This window comes from Anabrus simplex, chromosome 3 (assembly GCF_040414725.1).
Source record: "Anabrus simplex isolate iqAnaSimp1 chromosome 3, ASM4041472v1, whole genome shotgun sequence".
Lineage (NCBI taxonomy): Eukaryota > Metazoa > Arthropoda > Insecta > Orthoptera > Tettigoniidae > Anabrus > Anabrus simplex.
The window spans coordinates 428,190,127-428,210,335 of NC_090267.1; the positions used below are offsets into that span (position 1 = coordinate 428,190,127).

The 20,209-nt window shown below is 39.1% G+C and overlaps 1 protein-coding gene across 7 annotated transcripts in view; it reads left to right on the forward strand.

Moving 5' to 3' along the window:
* The first annotated feature begins 227 nt into the window (after positions 1-227).
* Positions 228-20,209, forward strand: part of LOC136866457 (nuclear pore complex protein Nup98-Nup96) — a 274,665-nt gene continuing 254,683 nt past the window's right edge. For 4 of the 7 annotated variants that reach the window (XM_067143423.2, XM_067143430.2, XM_067143432.2 and 1 more), the window contains exon 1: positions 228-378. In XM_067143423.2, the coding sequence (XP_066999524.2) occupies positions 351-378 (28 nt within the window). In that variant the 5' untranslated portion in view covers positions 228-350. Of the gene's footprint in view, positions 470-1,275; positions 1,369-20,209 lie in introns of those variants that run through there. The other 3 variants (XM_067143427.2, XM_068226738.1, XM_067143428.2) reach the window with 2 other exon arrangements.

Sequence of the window (20,209 nt, forward strand, 5' to 3'; positions counted from 1 at the left end):
ACTTATCGGTAAATAGAATTACGCGATTTCTTAGATTACTCAATCTAATAACAACAGAAATTGAACTTTTCGTTTGAGTGATATACAAATTCAGCAACGTTTACTCAAATAACTAGTGACTTTCCGAAATGTTGATTGGTGAGATTGCCCTACGTGTATTTGTTTTATTTGGCGTGTGTTTGCCACCCTGCATCACGTGATCACGTCTGTAATGTGCGGGAGGGAAGGCGGAAGTATATTCTTTAAATTCTCTTTGCTTTGGGTTGGATGGAAGGACCTTCGAACTATCTGTTCAGAAGAATTTGTGTGAACGGCGTGGACAGTGAAAGTGAGCTGAAGTCACTAATGTAATGAATCCGAGTGAACCTATAACCTGGGGTGAAATCTGAAACATATTTTTCTTTGACTGATAAATTTGTCATTTATTTCTCGAAGGAATCTACTGTACTGATATTTCGACATTATCATCGTAAGTACTGCAACATGTTTACTTCTCAGCCTCTTAGGTCTAATTGGAAAGGAGAATTTGATTGGTACCTGCCCCCTTTTATTTTTCTCCCAATGTAGCCTACTGTATGTGAAGTTTATTTAGAATGTTCACGAAACGTAAAGTTGATGTTCTATGTCTCGATTGGGTAGGCATTCTTTCCATTTTCGTCTGATAGCTAACGCTACAGTCCGTGTAGGCTACACGAATATTTATGATGGATATTTTTGAAGAATGCTGTACCTGTTGTAATGGATAACATTGACTAAGAAACCTCGGTAGTACATTTAATTGATGCAATTTCAAACTTGCTTTATAGATCCATGAATGCTCTGGTGAAGTACTGTACCGGTACCGTATCTGTTTTACCGTAAAAATTGCTTAAGTACAATGTTTTAGCAGAGGACCGAAGACTTTTCTATCTGCATGATAATCTTAAAGCGCTAGGGCGTATATTTTATCCAGATCTAGCCTTTACTTGACATTCCCGGACATTCCGATAGAAGTTGCAAAGTTTAAAACAAGTGACTATCAACTTTATTTCCGCGCAATATCAACAGATGACAGTCGCATCTGCTGAATGAATCCACTACGACATAAAATTCACGTGCGAAATGCAAATATCACAAACAGAATATCAAATGGTTACACGCAAGCACGTGCATTACTTTGGGGATACGTAATAGTTATATAACAAGAAAACAAAGAGCTAGGATTAGCGAGGAAAATAAAATAATTATCCCACACTTACAAAATTAAGGTACGTCTCCGTGGCCCAGGCGGCAGCGCGCCTCTCACCGCTGGATTCCGTGGTTAAATCTTGGTCACTCCATGTGAGATATGTGGTGGACAAAGCGGAGGCGGAACAGGTTTTTCTCCGGGTACTCCGATTTTCTGTCATATTTCATTCCAGCAACACTCGTCATTTCATTTATCATTCATTAATCATTGCCCTAGAGGAGTGTGACAGGTTTCAGCCGCTAGATAGGGGCTTCATTCATTCCATTCCTGACCCTGTCGAATGGCTGGAAACAGGCTATGGATATTCATACTAGGAATAGACAGCAAAGGACAATGGCCATAACATAGGATACTGCACCTGCTATGATTATATTGAGGCTGTGAATCTAACATATAATTTGACCCCTCCAACTAACAGTATCATATTTGCTTGGAGTAAATTGTTGAGGAGAGCAGTTTAAATTGTTGAAAATTTTCAAGTCAGAATTTTTCAAAATAAACCTGGCACAGGGCGCGAGGTTACGAGGAACGGAAGTTGGCGCATGGTGAGGTTTACCCTCACCCATGAAATAAATGAAGAAAATAAACATATAGTACAGTTTTAGATTTAATTGGTTAATTAAAGCTTACTGTATTACTATTTATTTTCATAATAATAATATAAACAAGCCACAAAATTGCAATAAACAAGAAGCAAACAAACAAAATGGTGAGCTGTTTTTTATTCAAACTGAGTGAAGTCCAGTTGCATGTTTTAGTTAAGGTACCATTATCTTAAAGTTGTTCATGCCCTCGGCACCGGAGACAGAGAACAGGTGGTGTGTGCTTCATGTGCACTGGTACGAGACAGTCTGCACAACATGTTTTAGTGTAACGACTTTTCTTGCTTGGACAGAAGCTGCACTTCTATTCTTTATTACCATCCTCTGCAGAGTCACAGACAATCTTATCTGTGATTGCAAAAATGTAGGCGAACATCCTACTGTTCTCCTAGTGAGAGAAGGCTTGCTGAGTTCCATTGGTAACTTTTTCTGATAGTCTTCTTGGGCAAATATTTTCACAATTAAACTTATATGTGATGTAAGTGTTCAGAGCACCAATAGCGAGGAGTGTACCACCTCTTATTTTTCTGGCAACCGTGTAGACACTTTTCAACTCATCCACACAGTCTGTGCCACCATTCGTCGCATTATAAAATTTAATGACTTCAGGTTTAGTCTACTTCACATGTTGATTCATCAATGTATATTCTCCTTCATGCATTGTGGAGAGTAACAATATTTTTTCTTCTGTTTGAGACATATGAAACTGAGCAAGTTGGCCGTGCGGTTAGGAACACGTAACTGTGAGCTTGTGGTTGGGAGATAATGGGTTCAAACCCCGCTGTTGGCAGCCCTGAAGGTGGTTTTCCATGGTTTACCATTTTCGCACTGGGCAAATGCTGGGGCTGTACCTTAATTAACCTTTTATGTGCTGAGTTAGCAGTTGACTCTTTGGTACCTCAGTGCTGAGTTTTTTCATTCGTGCTGTATGTAAAAAAAATTATAGAAACCTCAATTTTTACTTATCAGTGGGGTTATTAGCTTAAAATGTTTATTATTGTTGGTTCTTTATAAATCTAAATGCAAATCAAAAATCCTGCACTTATGTTCAATATTATTGAGTTATCGTGCACAGTCTATAGATGGGCGTAGAAGTGGTGGACCAACCGCGTCAGCCCGTCTATAGGCGGGCGTAGCACTCATCGGGTTAAGGCCACGGTTGCTTCCTTCCCACTCCTATCTTTTTCCTATCCCATCATTGTCATAAGTCCTATCTGTGTTATTGCAGAATAAAACTAAATTGTAAAAATAAGGCATATGATGAAAGCAACATCTCTATTCCATGAACCAACATGTGTGAAAACGGTTGTCTTCCCTTTCTACTCAGGAAGGTGGTGGTGATTTTTTTTTAAAGAGGAAGTACAACTGGGCGACCATTGTCTTTGTACTAAGGAGCTCAACAGGAACCTACAGTTTGTTACTTCATAGTTACAACCAGTGTTAAACCGTGATTGTTTAGAAGATATAGTGCTAGAGGAACTGACTTGATGAAATTTTGTTGTTACAATTCTGCCAGATCTAGTAATGGGTTGAATGAGTTGTTCCACAACTGCATGTGCACTGTTCTTGGCTGTTGTGTCCCCAGGTGATTTTCCATTCCCATTATGTAGTATAGGTGAGCTGGCATGAGGTTGCACATGACAGCTGCGCAAAATGTTGGTCACACTGCAGTGGCGCACGAAGCGATGTTGCCGCGATGATGCACAATACAAATGAAATCGGCCGACAACACTCGCACTTTCAACGCACCGATTAAGTTTACAATAAAATATATAATCACACAAAATGATGCCAGATAAATCTACTGCAAAGTTCTTATCGCGATGTTAGAAATTGCGGAAGAAATCGGCAGACAAGAATCTTGCTTTAAATACACCAGTAAATGTTACAATAATATACACTGGTGCTGACACAAAAGATTTCGAGTAAAATTTATTAAATTTACGAAAATTCAGAAACGTTATTCTTCTTACCTTATTCACATTGCTAGAGGCTCTATACCATCCAGATTACTGTCATCAGTACCGTTGTCGTCGTCGTCCATGCAGATCACAAACTCCTGACAGTCGCTGATGATGCCATCTATTGCCATTGGCGAGTTAATGTTGCGACATGGCTAACTTTCTTCCTCCACGAAGCCGCATCCACTAGAGCAGTACCCTCTCGGAACAGTCTTTCCACTTCAGTAATTGCGAAGGACTTGTTATTTGTGCGTACGTAATGCTTCACTTCACTCCATACCAGCTCAATAGGGTTGAAGTGACAACAGTACGGTGGCAACCTAACAACCTTGTGTCCTTGTTCTTTCGCTACCTCATCGACTACATACATCGGTGAAACTGGTTTGTTTTGTTTCACCAGTGCATATAAGGCTAATTTAGTCATACCTGTATGTGCTGGGATATGTCTTGCCTGCAACCATTCCACTAACAGTTCTTTACGTGTGATCAAATTAGGGGTCTTGTCCATTATTACAGAGTGGTAAATTGCATTGTCCATAACAGTGACGGAAGGGCCTTTGAGCTGTTGCAGGAGCTTCTTAAACCAATCTAAAATGCGAACATGGTCCATATATTTGTGATAATCACAGTTTTTTTTTTTTTTTTCGATTGAAACATTAGAAGACCACCTTCCACAAAACCACTGGATGAACCTGCATGCGCTATTAATCTAGCACCCTTCCCAGTTGGTTGATTACCAGAGCTTTTGGGACTCTCATCAGTCCTAAGATTTAGCAAGGCACTCGCCAGCATTCACCCACATCTCTTTGAACCATATTATCTCGTGTTGATCCTGACCGACAAGTTAATTCAGAAAAATCTCCTAGCCATCACGATGTGCGACTTTGCAAGCAGCACTTTTCTTCCGTTCAGTTTTTTATATTTGAAACCTATAGCTTGCAGTACCGATTTTAAGGAAGTTTTACCCCCGGAGAAAATCTTTTCCTGTGTAAGGGAGACTAGTAATTTCGCTACGATAGGATAGTCCTTCCTGCTGTAATAATTGTACGCGTGTCTCCGTATTGCATCAGCCTGGAAAGAATCAATTCCTATTACAGGAGATGGCTTAATTCCTTTCTTTCCCAAAGTGCTAAGAAACAAGTCCCAGCTATCAGCCCTGTTTTCGCTACTGCTAGGTTCCCCAGTCTGTTTTTCCTTCAGTTCCTGGAGGAACCTTTCTGAATAACAATATGCTTTGAAAGACATAATGTTCAACTTGTGCGTTCCACAACTTGATTTGCAGGAACAGAGGGACGACCATGCAAGCATACGAATTCCCTCTCCCTCTCATAAAACTCGCGAGTTCTCTGCACTAATTTACGTGCCTGACTATTAAGGGGCACTCCTCAGCCTGCACTAGTTACAAAAAAACTTCAGTTATCTCACAATAAAACACCAATTTCATCAATGCACGAATCATACCTGACGATGTGCTAGCGACGAGAGACAAGCAGCAACATTTCAGTATGGAAGTCAAGGTAGTTATAGATGGCACCACTATACTAGCCATTTTGCCAACAATTTCTAGATGAAAATAGTTCATCTTTTTTCTGCAGCTCACTTAAACATAACATTTTTTTAAAAATACTCATGTTTTTGTAAGTAAATAAAAGGTTATACGCATTATACAAAATTAAATATGAACTAATATGTATAAAATGCATAACTGTATCTGCCATAAAAAGTAGTGGATTGGTCGTTCTGATTGATGGGTGATGTTCTTAAATTATTTTTTGTAGTAGTGCCAACATGAACTACAAATTTCAAGTGCAACCTTGTGCCGGCCTACCTATAGACGTGCATATGCTAAGGAATATATTTTGATGCCGTACTTTGTCCGGCTTATTTCACATGTAACACTGGAAAATTATTCCACACTGATTCACAATATATATTTTTTTAACTCTGTATATAAGGTCATCGTACCTATTATTCTTCAATTTGCCCATGTAAGAACGTTGATCATTTTTCCCACTCATCTTTGTCTCTGCATGTCATTTCTTGTAATTTGACCCCTCTGCTGTCTTCTCTGTGCAGTAAATTTTCACCATCTTCCATACTATCTTCTCTCTAGCATATTGCTTCAAAACATGGTTCTTCAAGATTTTTTGATAAACCCAAAATATTCCTTGTAATTTCACTTATAGTATGTTGCTCTGGAGTTGGAAGAGATGAGCAATTTCTCTGTGGTTCTGAGTGTCTGGTACTTGACTTTCATTTCTCAGCACTTTCACCCAAAATTTGTAACATTAATAACAAAAAATATCTCTGGTGATGGATACTGATGATGGAATTTGATTGTGTTCCTCCCATCAAAACTTATTCTTATTTGCATATTTATTTTTAATCCGGACACTGCTTATTTCATATTATTTAAATATAAGCAACACCACTGTAAATGCATAAGTCTAAACTTCCACAATTCTCCTCCAGTTGGAGGCTTTAGCTGTTGCTGGTGAAAACTACTTTTATGTCATACAGGGTCTTTATTTATGCTTGGCAAGAACAATCTCGCTCGACCTTGGCTGATGATGACAGGCCGCTGGCGTGCATGGTTTCCGGCACTACTGCAGTTGCTGAGAGCTGAGCTCCAAGATAGTAGGATGTTCAATGAAGCTACTGCATACTGTATGTCGTATTTATAGTGTTTTATTGTGATTGTGTATAGTGCTGTAATGTATGTGAAATATTTGTTACATGAACGTCTATATCTGCACAATACTTACATTAAATGCAGAAAATCGTGTGCTAGGACAAGACAAAAGTTTTGAGCGAAATTTACAGGGAGACCCATTCCTATCAATTGGATAATAAAACAACTGGCCAAGAGATTCAAACGAACAGGTTCAATAAACAATAAAAATAGACGTAAAGGTCGTTATCTCCTTACTGAGGCTAAATTAGATGACATTGGCGGAAGATTGGAACACACACCACAAAAGTCACTTAAGCGTTTGGCGCAAGAAACTGAGGTATCTCGTGCTTCTGCCTGCAAGGCAACAAAATTATTAAAACTGAAACCATACAAGATCAGTGCATTGCAACAATTACAACTGCTAGATCCCGTTAAGAGAGTAAATTTTTGCAATTGGGTTATAGGGAAGGTAGAGTCAGGTGAAATTGACCCCAAGTTAATTTTTTTTCAGATGAGGCTAATTTCCATTTGCATGGCCATGTAAGCTCACAAAATAACAGACACTACAGTGCAACAAAACGAGAAATAATGTTTGAGCAACCACTTTATGATGAGAAAATCAGGGTCTGGGTTACTTTGAATGGGCATAGAGTTATAGGCCCGATATTTTATGAGGGCACAATAAACAATGTGCGTTATAGAGATGAAATCCTTGACCAGTTCTTTGATGAACTGACATACGCAGAACATTTTTCGGCATATTTTCAGCAGGATTCTGCCACAACTCGTACAGCTGAGGCATCAATTGCTGAATTACGCCATGCGTTTGGTACGAGGATCATAAGTAAATATCTGTGGCCCCCTCGTAGCCCAGATTTAACGGCCTGTGATTTTTATTTGTGGGGAACGTTAAAAAATGTAGTTTATGGGAAGAACCCTCGCACACTAGATGAACTTAAAAAAAAATGAGAGCTGCAATTGCATCCATTAGTGCAAAAAAAAAAAAGAGCTGCAATTGCATCCATTAGTGCTGTAGAACTTGGTAGAGTAACCGAAAACTGCATTAGCAGATGCCGATTATGTTTGGCAGCGCATGGGGAACATTTTCAGCATAAACTGTAAAAATGGTGAGTAAAATGCATGATAAATGCATGATAATGATTTTGAGCATAAACTGTAAACATGGTGGATGAAATGCATGAAAATGATTTTGAGCACGATATTTTGCTGTACATATGCACCCGCGGTAGCCGGCAACTGAACCGTCACTGGTGGCCAAGATCGAGCGAGAAAGTCCTTGCCAAGCATAAATAAAGACCTTGTATAAACAGACTGGTCTTGCTGAACACATTTACCTTGTAACTGAGTTGAACAAGCAGCTATGTTCCTCACTAAATAAACCATCAGTTTGCCTCTAGAATATATTTTGGAATGGGTAAAAGACCACACGCAATAATTCCATAAGTTTAGTCACCATTACATTGCACTGGTAACATTCCTGCCTGCATTGTGTCTTGACTTCAGTAACAGGAACTGTCTCTCCAGCTGCTAGAATGAGAATTATAATCAACTGATGATCATGCAGGTCACAAAGCAGTGAGAATGGAAATGACTGCTCGATTTGATCCATAACCCTTGGAATATCGCACCAACTCCTTGGAAAGAGGACGCAAAGTAATTATTCATAGGTCATTTTGTAATATCGTGTTTATCCAACTGTAAATAATAAGTAGAAAATAAAATAAAAGTATATAATTTTACTATAAATAGTAACGGAAGAATGGATGACTTACCAAAAGAGTGAGTAAAATTAATAACTCACCAATACACGCCTGCAGACTCAGAAACTTCTGTAATCAACAGCTCGGCGATTACTCAGACATTCTCACTCCGTCACGGCCTTTGTATTATTGCAGAAGGAAGCTACAAGAAGGCAGCCCATTCTGCCTTGCATTTTCGACCTATGATACCAAAGAATAATAAAGTGCGGACTCTCACTCCGCCGCGTGTGTAATGGAGGGTTAAAAAGCTCTAGTACTGCTAAAACTGCCAACTTAAAACAAGGTAAAATATTTGGTTTTACTGAATCACTTTCGTTTTGAAGCTATATAGATGATTTTTTTTTTTAAATGATTCATGATATATCCATATAGATGTCTTGTGATTTGCCTTGTTGTCATTTACATCTTCTTTCTTCTTCTTTTCTAGCCTATTTCAATCCACTGCTGGATATAGGCCTCTTCCATGTGCTTCCATCGTCTTCGGTCTTGAGCCACTTGGAACCAGCGTGTTCCAGCCATTTACATACCTATGTTTAAATAAATGACTGAATTATTAATTTCCTCAATAATTAACTTTTCAAATTTGAATGAGTATGTGTCACAATAATACTAAGGAACTAAGGAAATTATTTTAGTTCTTACACTTTTTGGCATATGCCATCAAATACTTGTGGACAGGAAAGCAGTTTGTATGGAGTCCTTTTCCAACATTTTTGCAGATCCCTTCAAGAACACACACAACACACTCTTCCCTTTGTTCCAGGTAATTTAACTACATTCTAAATTTGGTCTGTCTGGCTCCCCTTGTTCAGCTTTGAAAAAGTTTCAATGTCTTTGAAATGTACCTATCTATATTGCCTCCCGTTACACATAGTGTGAGTATTGAAAACTTCAAATGCCAAGGTCCTCAATCGGATGAAAATGCAAAAAGAACTGCTAGATATTATAAAACAAGAGAAAAGCAATACCTATGACATGTTATGAGAGGCAAAAGGTATCCATTATTACAGTTAATTATTGAAGGAAAGGATCCGTTGAGAGACAAAGAAATTTATGGCTAAAAGACATTCAAAGATGGCGCAGATGTTTATCAGAAGAAGCTATTCATGCTGCATTGTCAATCAGTCATTACTGATCTGCATTTAGGGCAGTTGCCCAGGTGGCAGATTCTCCTAGCCTTTCTTCAATTATAGCAAAGAAATTGGAAATTTATTGAACATCTCCCTTAGTAACTTAATCAAGTCCTTAACTCCCCTTCCTACAAATGAATATTTGCCCCAATTTGTCCTCTTGAATTCCAACTTTATCTTTATATTGTGATCTTTCCTACTTTTAAAGACATTGCATTGCATTAAAGATTGTTGGATGCACTAGCGAGTGGTTGGCTGTTCCAAGAGCTCTGTATTATCTGAGTGATAATGTAATTAATAGTTGTAGAAATTTAGAATTTAGCAGGGAGAGAGAGAGAGAGAGAGAGAGAGAGAGAGAGATATTTACTTCCACAAATTTTGGTGTTTAGTGTTAGTAGTAATCTTTATTTACAATTTTCGGACAGAGTAGTTCCATAGGCGTTCGATAGATTACAACTTGTAATTTAGGACTGCGTGAAAGAAGAAATATCTCTTTCTTTTTATTATTATTATTATTATTATTATTATTATTATTATTATTATTATTAAAATATCAGTAGGTTTGTTGATAAAATACTTACAAAAACGGGATATTAAAAGAATCATAACTTTGGCAGCGGTTATAGTCTATTAGTGCGGGAATTTGACAGATTAACGGTTCCACATATCACAAAGGTAATAACTTCTTTAAATAACGCAATAGTGTTGTCAATTTTGTTTAAAGAAAGGATTTCAACAGAATATACAGTATTTCACTGGCAAAATAGTTAACAGTCATATTGTTATTGATTATTGTCGCTCTTCGTATTCAAATATTGGCATTGTTGGCTACAGTCATGAACAAAGGGTGTAGTGTATCAAGAAAATATAAATAAAACTCAGCTTATTCTTTTATTCCTATCATTGGTAGTTCTGAGTAGGCAGTTAAAGCATCCGTAAATTATATTTCGCACCCTTGATCTTTCAGTATTTATGAGCGGTTAGCTAATAATCAAGTTCCTACATCCCAATAATTGCAACTCAAGTCCCTGGCTTAGTTTAGACGGAAATACTTTTGAGAAATATTGTAAACAACCTCATATTTTTCAACATTTAAGGATACTTTTATTCTCCGTCCCTCGGAATAGGGAAAATAGTAGTAATCCACCATCTGTAATAATCGCATAACCACATTTCAGTTGAGAATTTTAGTGTAGGTACGGTATATTAGATTGTATCTTACCTGTTATATTCATGCGTATTTTTGTGCAAACGGCAGGTTTCATTTCTATTACAGCATAGTGGGATAAAGTAGTACTAACATTAATCTGTTTAACTTTGTTGGTAATCCTTAAGCACTGGTAGTTCTTGTGAATATCTAACTTTAGGCCTAATTGGAATTTTCATTTCTATTTGTGCTTAGTAATAATCTGTTGTAATTAGGATACGTCTGAACGTAGTTTAAAATTATTGTAGTGTATTATAGTGACTTATTAGAAAATAGTGTGTTTATTCCATTACTGTGAAATATTTGTGTAGTATAGTATCTGTGGTATCTAGTAACTATCTTACTAGAATTCTGTTGTAGTGGTTAGGGGTCGTATTCATGAACGAGACTTTGACTTCGACTTACGTAAGTTCACTTAGTTGAGTTTCGTGGAAGTCTGTTTCATAGACGCAACTTTTACAAAGTAGACTCTGGCGTAAGTAGACTTTGGTAAGTTACGATGTGAAGAATTAGAAATGAAGTTGGCAATGAAAACAATGGAAGAGCACTGTAGCATCTCCCATCACTCAATGTTTTTTCTTAATAAAGCGGCAGAAGATGAAGAAATTCAGCTGTTTCCTGCGTTATAGATCGCGTTATAGACTCTAAACTCAATCCAATCCAGTTAATGCAGTTGGTTTTTATTTCTCGACGATGGATGGAAAGAAAAAAATTGCCAACCTTCAACAACTATGAAAGGAAGGTGTTACTAGAACTAGTGAAAGAGAAGAAAGGTAGCCTATAGTTGAAGTCGAAATCAATAAACTTCATCTCGTGGTTTACTATGCCCTGACAATTGAAACTAAAAAGCCCTTTCCTATTACGGAATACCTCAGCATGGTCGCCACCTGGACTTATTATTGGTATATGGGTGCAATCTATAGCTCCAACCACTCCAGGGAAACGGGATCTTTCATACACACGTCGCGCATTATTTCGACATTCAGCTTCATTTGGGAACGAAACAAACTGTGGTCTCTTTCGGGCAGTCAGGATCGATATTCTTCTGATTATTCTACATACTGAGGGCTGGCTTACTCCTCGTAAATCAGCGGAATCAATTTGGAATTTACCCGAAAACCATGGAAGTGTGAAAGGCTATTGTATTTACCATACGAATGCATTAATCTGTACTGATCATCCCTTAACCTAACTAGATAACACGATGAGTAGAAAGTGCAAAAACTGTGCGCTATAGTAACAATAATTTTACTCTTGCTTGTAGCATAATATCTTAACGACCGGGCGATTTGTCCGTGCGGTTAGGGGCGCGCGGCTGTGAGCTTGCATCCGGGACATAGTAGGTTCGAACCCCACTGTCGGCAGCCCTGAAGATTGTTTCCCGTGGTTTCCCATTTTCAAACCAGGCAAATGCTGGAGGGCTGCACCTTTATTAAGGCCACGGCAGCTTCCTACCCATTCCTTGGTCTTTCCTATCCCATCGTCGCCATAAGACATCTGTATCGATGTGACGTAAAGCAAATAGAAAAAAAAATCTTAACGAAATTAGCAACTGTATCATTGGAGGTATGAGTGATCCTCGATTATTATGTTTCTGTAATTCGTCTTCAAACATCGTTAGTACATCTAATACTGTACGTTTGTCGAATCTATATCGTTTTCTGAACTCATTTTCTGTATAAAATTGAACTGGGTTCCGTGCATCTCTTATAATACGCCGAGGATTTGGCACAACGTACCTACTGAATAATTTCCTGGATCTCTTCAATTTCGTCTACAAAATTAACTGCATCGGCAATATCTGCCATTTGATTATTTTTCTGATCTCAGAGTCTACTTAAGTACGGAACATCGGCGACTTGGAAGTAAAGTCGCCATCTAAGTTTACTTACCTCCAAGTAGCGATCATGAAATGGAAATGGCGACTTACCGCCTTCTAAGTCTAAGTCAAAGTCTCGTTCATGAATACGACCCTAGGGTAGACTTAACTGCACTTTAGAATTGTGTAATTCTTGTGTATTATTCTCTGTTTCCAGTTATTAACAGCAATTTTCTTCCTGTTAGGGTGTTGTAGGAATAAAAAATTGTACAACTTAGTAGTATTGTAGTGTAGTAGTAGCCTATATGAATTACCTTATTGTCGTATGATCGTTGTGAACTATCCTAGACAATATTTATTTCCTTTCATTTTTATTTTTGTTGTGATTATTGGGATTTGATTATTTGGACTCGGAAGACGGCGATAAATTATGTATGTAAAGGATTTATTCAATTGTTTGTTTTGGTTTTCCTCAGTATGTGAATTTTGGAATTGTTTAATTTGTTTGAAGTCGATATGATTTTAAAATTATTTGATTGTCATTGTAATTCTGGTGCATCCTGTACCACACGCGCCACATCGGCGTGGGAGATTTCCGGTTTCGTAAAGTTGCACAAATTTCGTAATTTTTCTAGAGGCTTCCTAAATGTTCCTTGTCAGCACTATTTTTTCTGCGCTCCTATTGGAGAAAATAAAAGGAAATGTGATTGGTAGGTGAAGGAAATCATCGTACGCTCATTGGCCGTGGTAATATTTCATAATTTCCGGGGAGAAGCGTTGTCGCTGGAGCCTTGCTCTGCGAGAGCGTCTTTTCTGTTTGACCACTGAAGGGAACGGTCACCTTCCAAAGGTACGGGTCTTCTTGGCCCCGCCATCCGGTAAGCACTGATTAATATTTTTTAACTTTTCTGGTATTCAGTTTCAGATGTAGTGTTTCATTTTATTTATCTTGCCGGAGCGTACCCGTATTTCCTTCTGCTTCCAAATGTTATAATTATGACTTAGCCGTTTCGGTAAGTCACCTCACTTTGTTAAGAGATAGTTCCCGTTTGTTGTTTTGTAAATTAAATGTTATACGCCTTTCGAAGTAATCTTTATAAGTAAATTTTTTTTCTCGGGACTATCTCATTCATTAATTCCGCTTCATCGTGGATTATTCATCTTTAGGTCGGGTACCCTTTCTCAGAAGTGTTTTTGAGGGGGCTACCCACCGAAGATGCTCTGCTCCATGATTACACGTAAATTATTTTTCCTCCTTTGATGTATCTCTTCACTTTAGTATAACGTTACCTTCCTTTATTTATTTCGAACTGTTTTGGGTTTTTAAAGGTAACGCCACGACAGTGGAACGTCATGTGTGATGTTCCGGTGTAAAATAAATTTAATTACTAAATGCTACCCTCATGTAAATTGTAATGGTTGTTGAAATTATGCCGTCATTATTTTAATTGTATCTTGGTTATTGCTTTATATATGAAATCGAATCTAACTTGTTAAGTAAAGTTTAGGATTACATTGACTTCGCTTCTTCAGTGTTACCAATACCTTCCACCGCCTGGATATGGTTCCCAGCCGTTTCCCGGTTATCCTTTCTTAATAGTCATGTTGGTTAAACTGTTTGTTTATTTCCTGTAATTAATGTGCTTGCAAATTTAATTTCGTACATGTTGACGTGCCTAGTGTACAGTACTTTTGGTGAAAGCATTACGGTAGCAAACATTTTCTCTTCATTAAACCTATTAATTGTAACCTTACCCTTTGGAGAGGTTGCAGTATGTTAGCAGAGCTTTGGGTTGCTGAAGAAGCAAAGTTGACGGTAATTCGGTGGTTATAACCTAAAATTTAATTCAAGTATTATCTCGTAGTTTCCTTTTTTTATCAACATGTCTCGTGCTATCCCAGGTCCGTTCCATTTGAGGAAGGAGGAATTAGCTTACGAACTTCGTATTCGTAAGTTGAATTCAACAGGAAAGGTTAAGGATGACACGAGCTTGTTGAAACAATCGCTAAATGAACCTGTTTTTGTCCCAGGGTTATCAACAGATGAAGTGTGCGCATCTTTGTCGATTGTCAGAGATAAAATTGTAGAATATAAAGCCATTATTATGTCATTTTGTTCTTCTAAACCGTCCGATGCACAGTTAACACGTGCGAAAGGCCAAGTGCAGCATTACGTGGACAGGATTCGCGATCTGTTGGCGCATAATTTATCTGAAGATGAGCGATGTGAGTGCGAATCGTTGTTATTGCAGTTTTGTGATATTTTTGATAAAATTGTTGGGTTGCTGGAAGGTAATTCTTTGCCTAGCTCAAGTTCTATAGTTAATGTACCCGTCCAATCTGAAACGTGTGACAGTGACACTGTATCTGTATCTACTGCTTCACCAGTTAGTGCAGTGGTCACTTTTAATGATACTCCCGTGCAATCTTCTCCTGCTGTATTTACCAGTGCTTCTCTGCCCATGAATAATGATAGTGGTGCTTCTTGTACGCAAGTTGCTATGTCAACTGTTCCTATGGGAACTGTTAATTCTACTGTGTCTTTATCTCATCCTCCGGTTGCGACCCAAGTTGTTTCTCTTCCTATTGTACAAAGATATCCCCATGTCCAAGCGTCACCTGTAGTAAATTCTTCAGGGGTGTCACAGATGTGTGAAAATGTGTCGCAAATGCGAATATCTGTGCCGGTTTCTATGCAATCTAACCTCAGTCCTAACCTCACTTTTAGTACTCCTACCCTATCCCAGGAGCGTTCAAATCAAGATTTCTTTACTACTGTATTGCCTTCTTGTAACCAATCCAGTGCTGTTCAGGTACCTACTACTCCTGCTGCTTCTCAAATTTTTTCAAACTTGCCTCACCCATTAACTGCTATATTTAAGGGTGTATCTAAGTTCACCGTTAATTCGATTGACGAAGTCATAGTGTTTCTACGTTTTTTGGTCGAATTTAAAGATCAGAGTGTAGTGTATTCCTTAAGTCGTGACAATTTCTTCCAAGTCTTATATCCACATGTATCTGGAGCTCTTTCTGAGCATGTCATAAGAGCCATTTCAGAAAAGTGGACAGTTGACCAATTTCATGCACATGTGCTTGAGTTTTTTATTCCTTCCCGTGCTTTGTCTTCTTTGGTTCAAAGGCATTATTTTCGAGTACAGTATTTGAATGAAACATTGTCGGAATACATCCAGGACATTAAGTTCAATGCTCGGATCTTCATGCTAAACTATTCTGAGTCTCAAATGGTTGCTAGCATTATTGAGGGTCTTGCACCAAATTACCGGTCGTATCTTGCTCTGTCGCCTCGACCCGCTACGTTCGCTCAGTTGGAAGCTATTACTGTTTCTGCTGAAGGCATTAGGTATGCCGACCAGTTACGAGTCGCCTTAGCTCCTCCTCCTATGAGCATGTCTTCTCAGGTCACTAGTACCGTTTCTACTTCTTCCAAGCCACGTAATTCACGTGCATGTTATAGTTGTGGTTCTACGGATCACTTCCAGCGGAATTGTCCTAAGATTGGGCCCTTAGGCAATTCAAAACCTGTCATGGGTGGTCAACTTCAAAATTTCCAAAGGAACTGTCCTAAGATTGAGCCCTTAGGCAATTCAATTCCGAATGAGAATAGAGTTTCTCCCTCCACTAGTTCTTGCAGATATTGTGGGTCAAATAGACACTTCTCAAGACAGTGTCCTCGCAATTCTTCCGGCTCTGGGCGTTCTGGTAATAGTAATCCCAGATGACTAGCCGCCGATCCTGGTGCCAAAACTTATAGTGTACCTTCATGTTTCGTCTGTTATCGCTGTCAATTAGTTGATGATTTACCCGACCCTGTAGTCGATTATAAGCTTCAGTCTGACCCTAGTGTCAATTTTCCAAAATCTTGTGGTATTTCTGCTATTCCTCCATGTAAATTACCTTACATTTGCCTAGAAGTGAACAATGAACCAGTTTGTGCTCTAGTTGATTCTGGAAGTAGCCTCACCTTGATGAGTGAAAATTTGTATAACTCTGTGAAATCTGTTTGTAAGTTCCCTGATTTAACACCTGTGTCTTTAACCTGCCATACGGCTAATTCTAATTCCTTGAATTTGATTGGAAGTCTGAATCTCAAAATTAGGATACGTAATTTCACATGGAAAATGCCCGTGGTAGTGGTGAAAGATTTATCTTGTCCTTTCATTCTCGGTGCAAATTTTATTGCCAAAACTGGTATGGTTTTGGATCTTCAATATAATAAGTTCCAGTTTAAGTTTTCTATGAGGATCTTTACATTGTGTAACCGTTCTCCTATCCTTCCTTATCATGTCAGTGCTGTGTCTGAGGACACGAGTGAACCAAAAGCTTTCGACTTTGATCATTTGCCTGATGATCAGGCCAACCAGCTTAGGAATCTTTGCGATAAATTTCCTGATGTGTTCACTGACAAGTTAGGTGTGACCAATGTTTTGGAGTATAAAATTGAAGTAACTGACAATGTACCTGTTCGTTCTCCTCCGTACCGGTTGTCGCCTCCTAAGATGAAAGCCCTTAAGGCTATCATCGACCAAATGCTTGCTGATGGTGTAATACGTCCTTCTAAATCTGCGTACTCTTCTCCCATATTTCTAGTCCCTAAACCACAGGGTGGTTTTCGGCCTGTAATAGACTATCGAATGTTGAATAAGCAAGTTGTGCTTCAATCTGTTCCACTTCCTGACTTGCACTCTTGTTTCTCTTGGTTTGCTAATGCCAAAATTTTTACCACTTTTGATCTGAATCAGGCGTACTATCAGATACCTCTTGCTGAGGAATCCAAGCATCTCACAGCTTTTGCTACTGACTGGAACCTCTATGAATTTGAGCGCGTGCCGTTCGGACTGGCAACGGGAGCTGCTGTTTTGACCCGGCTGCTGGATAACGTGTTGTCAGACATTAAATTCAAATTCGTTTATAATTATCTTGATGATTTGGTAATTTTTAGCGAAACTTTTGAAGAACACCTTGCTCATATTAATGAAGTCCTTGAAAGGCTACGTAAAGCAGGACTAACCCTTAAGGCTAGCAAAGTGACTTTCGCACAGCCTCAGATGTCCTTCCTAGGGCATATCGTGTCCGAGAAAGGCGTTTCGGTTGACCAATCTCGTACTGCAGCTATCCAAAATTTTCCTACTCCTAAAGATGTCAAAGCTGTCACTAGGTTCGTTGGTATGGTCAATTTCTTCCGTAAATTTATCCCTAATTTCGCTGAAAGAGCAGCCCCATTAAATGCCTTGAGGAGAAAAGATGCTAAATTTGAGTGGGGTGATGCCCAACTTGAAGCTTTCTATGATCTGAAATCTGCTTTATGTAATGCTCCTGTGCTGGCGATGCCAGATTTTTCTAAACGTTTCATTCTCCAAACCGACGCCTCATCTACAGGTATATCTGGTGTTCTCCTTCAGGAATTTGAAGAGGGACGTCGTCCTATCTCTTATGCTTCACGTAGTCTAAATCCTGCTGAACGCAACTATTCTATATATGAGTTGGAAGCCTTAGCTGTTGTTTTCTCCTTGGAGAAATTTAGAATGTATCTTGAACATCTACCTTTTGATCTTGAAACAGACAATCAGGCATTGAGTTGGGTACTGGCCAAGCCAAGAAGAACTGGTCGCCTTGCGCGTTGGGCAGTACGCATCTCAGCTTTTCAATTTGAAGCTCGTCACATTCGTGGAACTCAAAATGTTATTGCCGACACTCTTAGTAGAATGTTCTACCCTGGCAGTTCTGATCCTCAATTAGAATCCGCTGATCCCTCTCCTGAACAAGTTTCGGCCTTTGTTAATGTGGTTTTGACCAATTCCCCTGTCCTTTTCAAAGATATCTCTAAACATCAGGAAGACGATCCTGAATTGAAGGGTATTATTGACAGGATTAAATCTGGTGAACATGTCAAACCGTATGCCCTCAAAAATGGTGTTCTGTGTTGTCCTGCTCGTGGGCGCAGAGACCCCAAAATTGTTGTACCTTCTAATTTAGTCCCTGCTCTTTTCAAATATTTCCATGAATCCCCTGTTGGCGGACACCTTGGTGTATTTAAAACCAGAGAGAAAATTCGTAAGCATTTTATTTGGAAATCTATGGATGGTGAAATTCGCACAATGGTCAAATCTTGCAAAACCTGTAACATCAGTAAACCCGCTCCTAATACCCGCCTTGGTCTGTTGTCATCTGAGCAAGCTTCTCGCCCAATGGAGAGACTATTTATCGACTACATTGGACCATTCCCGCGTTCACGGACCGGCCATCGTTTCATACTTGTGTGTGTTGATGCGTTCTCGCGTTTTACATGGCTGTTCCCTACTCGCATGGCTAATGCTAGTACTACTATTTCTTGCTTAAAACAGATCTTTGCTTCATTTGGACCCTGTCAATTTTTGGTGAGTGATAATGCTAGAGCTTTTACATCTGTGCAATTCCGTAATTTCTGTTTTGATCTATCTATCTCTCATGTGACTACCACACCTTATTATCCCAGGCCTAATTATGCTGAAAGAGTTAATCGGAACCTAAGATCTGCTCTTATTGCATACCATTCTTCTGACCACTCAAAGTGGGATTCTTCACTTAATTGGCTATCATTTGCTTTCAATACTGCTATTCATGAAAGTCACAAGCAAACTCCTGCTTCATTGATGCTAGCGTTCACCCCTAATTCTCCACTTTCTAATCTGTGGTCCATTAACGATCTCCTGCCTGATGTCGCTAATCCAGAAACGATCCGTGCTGCTTGGCATCGTGCGCGTAAAAATTTGAAGGTTTATTACGCTAAAGTTCAACGTAACTATAATCATGGGCGAAGACCGCACAATCTGTCTGTGGGTGACCAGGTCTATGTAAAGACTCATCCCATTAGTAGTGCTGCGGACCATGTAATAAGCAAGTTATCCCCCAGATTTCGAGGTCCCTGCACAATTTTGAAATTTTTAACCCCTGTATCACTGTTAGTCAGTGATCCTGAAAGAAAGAGGATCAGCCGTGTGCATTTATCTCAGATAAAAATTCCCTAGTTATGAGATAATACTTTAGTAACTATTTTGTTTTGGGGTAGTGATAAGGAATTAGTTGTAAGCAAATTTTTAATTAGTGCGCACAATTTTTCGGGTTTTATAGTTTATTATTTAGTTAAGTCTCTTTAGTTGTAATGGAAAGGTCATTTATGATCATATTAGATATAATTTAGTATGTATTGTGGGGTAGAATTAAGATCTTCGTAACTAGGGATTATTGTCAAATTGTGAAATCAGGGTAAGCTCCGGCAAAGTTTTTGAGTTTCTTTAAACTATTTCCTAAATTTCATCTTAAGTTATCCATAGTGCTTGCCAGAATGGGGGGGCTAAGATAGTCCCAAACCTGTGGGGGAACCTCCCAAATGAAGGTCGAGGAGACACCGGTTAGGTGCCTCCAAGCTCTTGTCCACCAGGGTGGCTTTAGCTTCATATTCCCTGTCTGCTGCGGGTAAATTTCTGTTGCAGTGGCCGGAGGGGGATACCATCCCCATTTCTGCTGTCGTGCCTAGTGGAGAGGTACATTATGTCTTGGGCCCTGCCGTTCTGCACTGCATTCCAGTGACCTGAGGCACAGATGACAATTACTGTTCTTGCCTGACAACTTGACGTCCCTAATCCAAGAGGGAATCGTCTGCATGGTGGTGACCATCATCCCATGCCAAGATTCTGAATAATTACCAGACATACTCTGACGTGGCCATTAGTGGCACGTGATATCACCTATACTTGGACATGTCAATTTACAGCGCTGTAACCAGATGTGCCAATGACGCCAGTCGTGC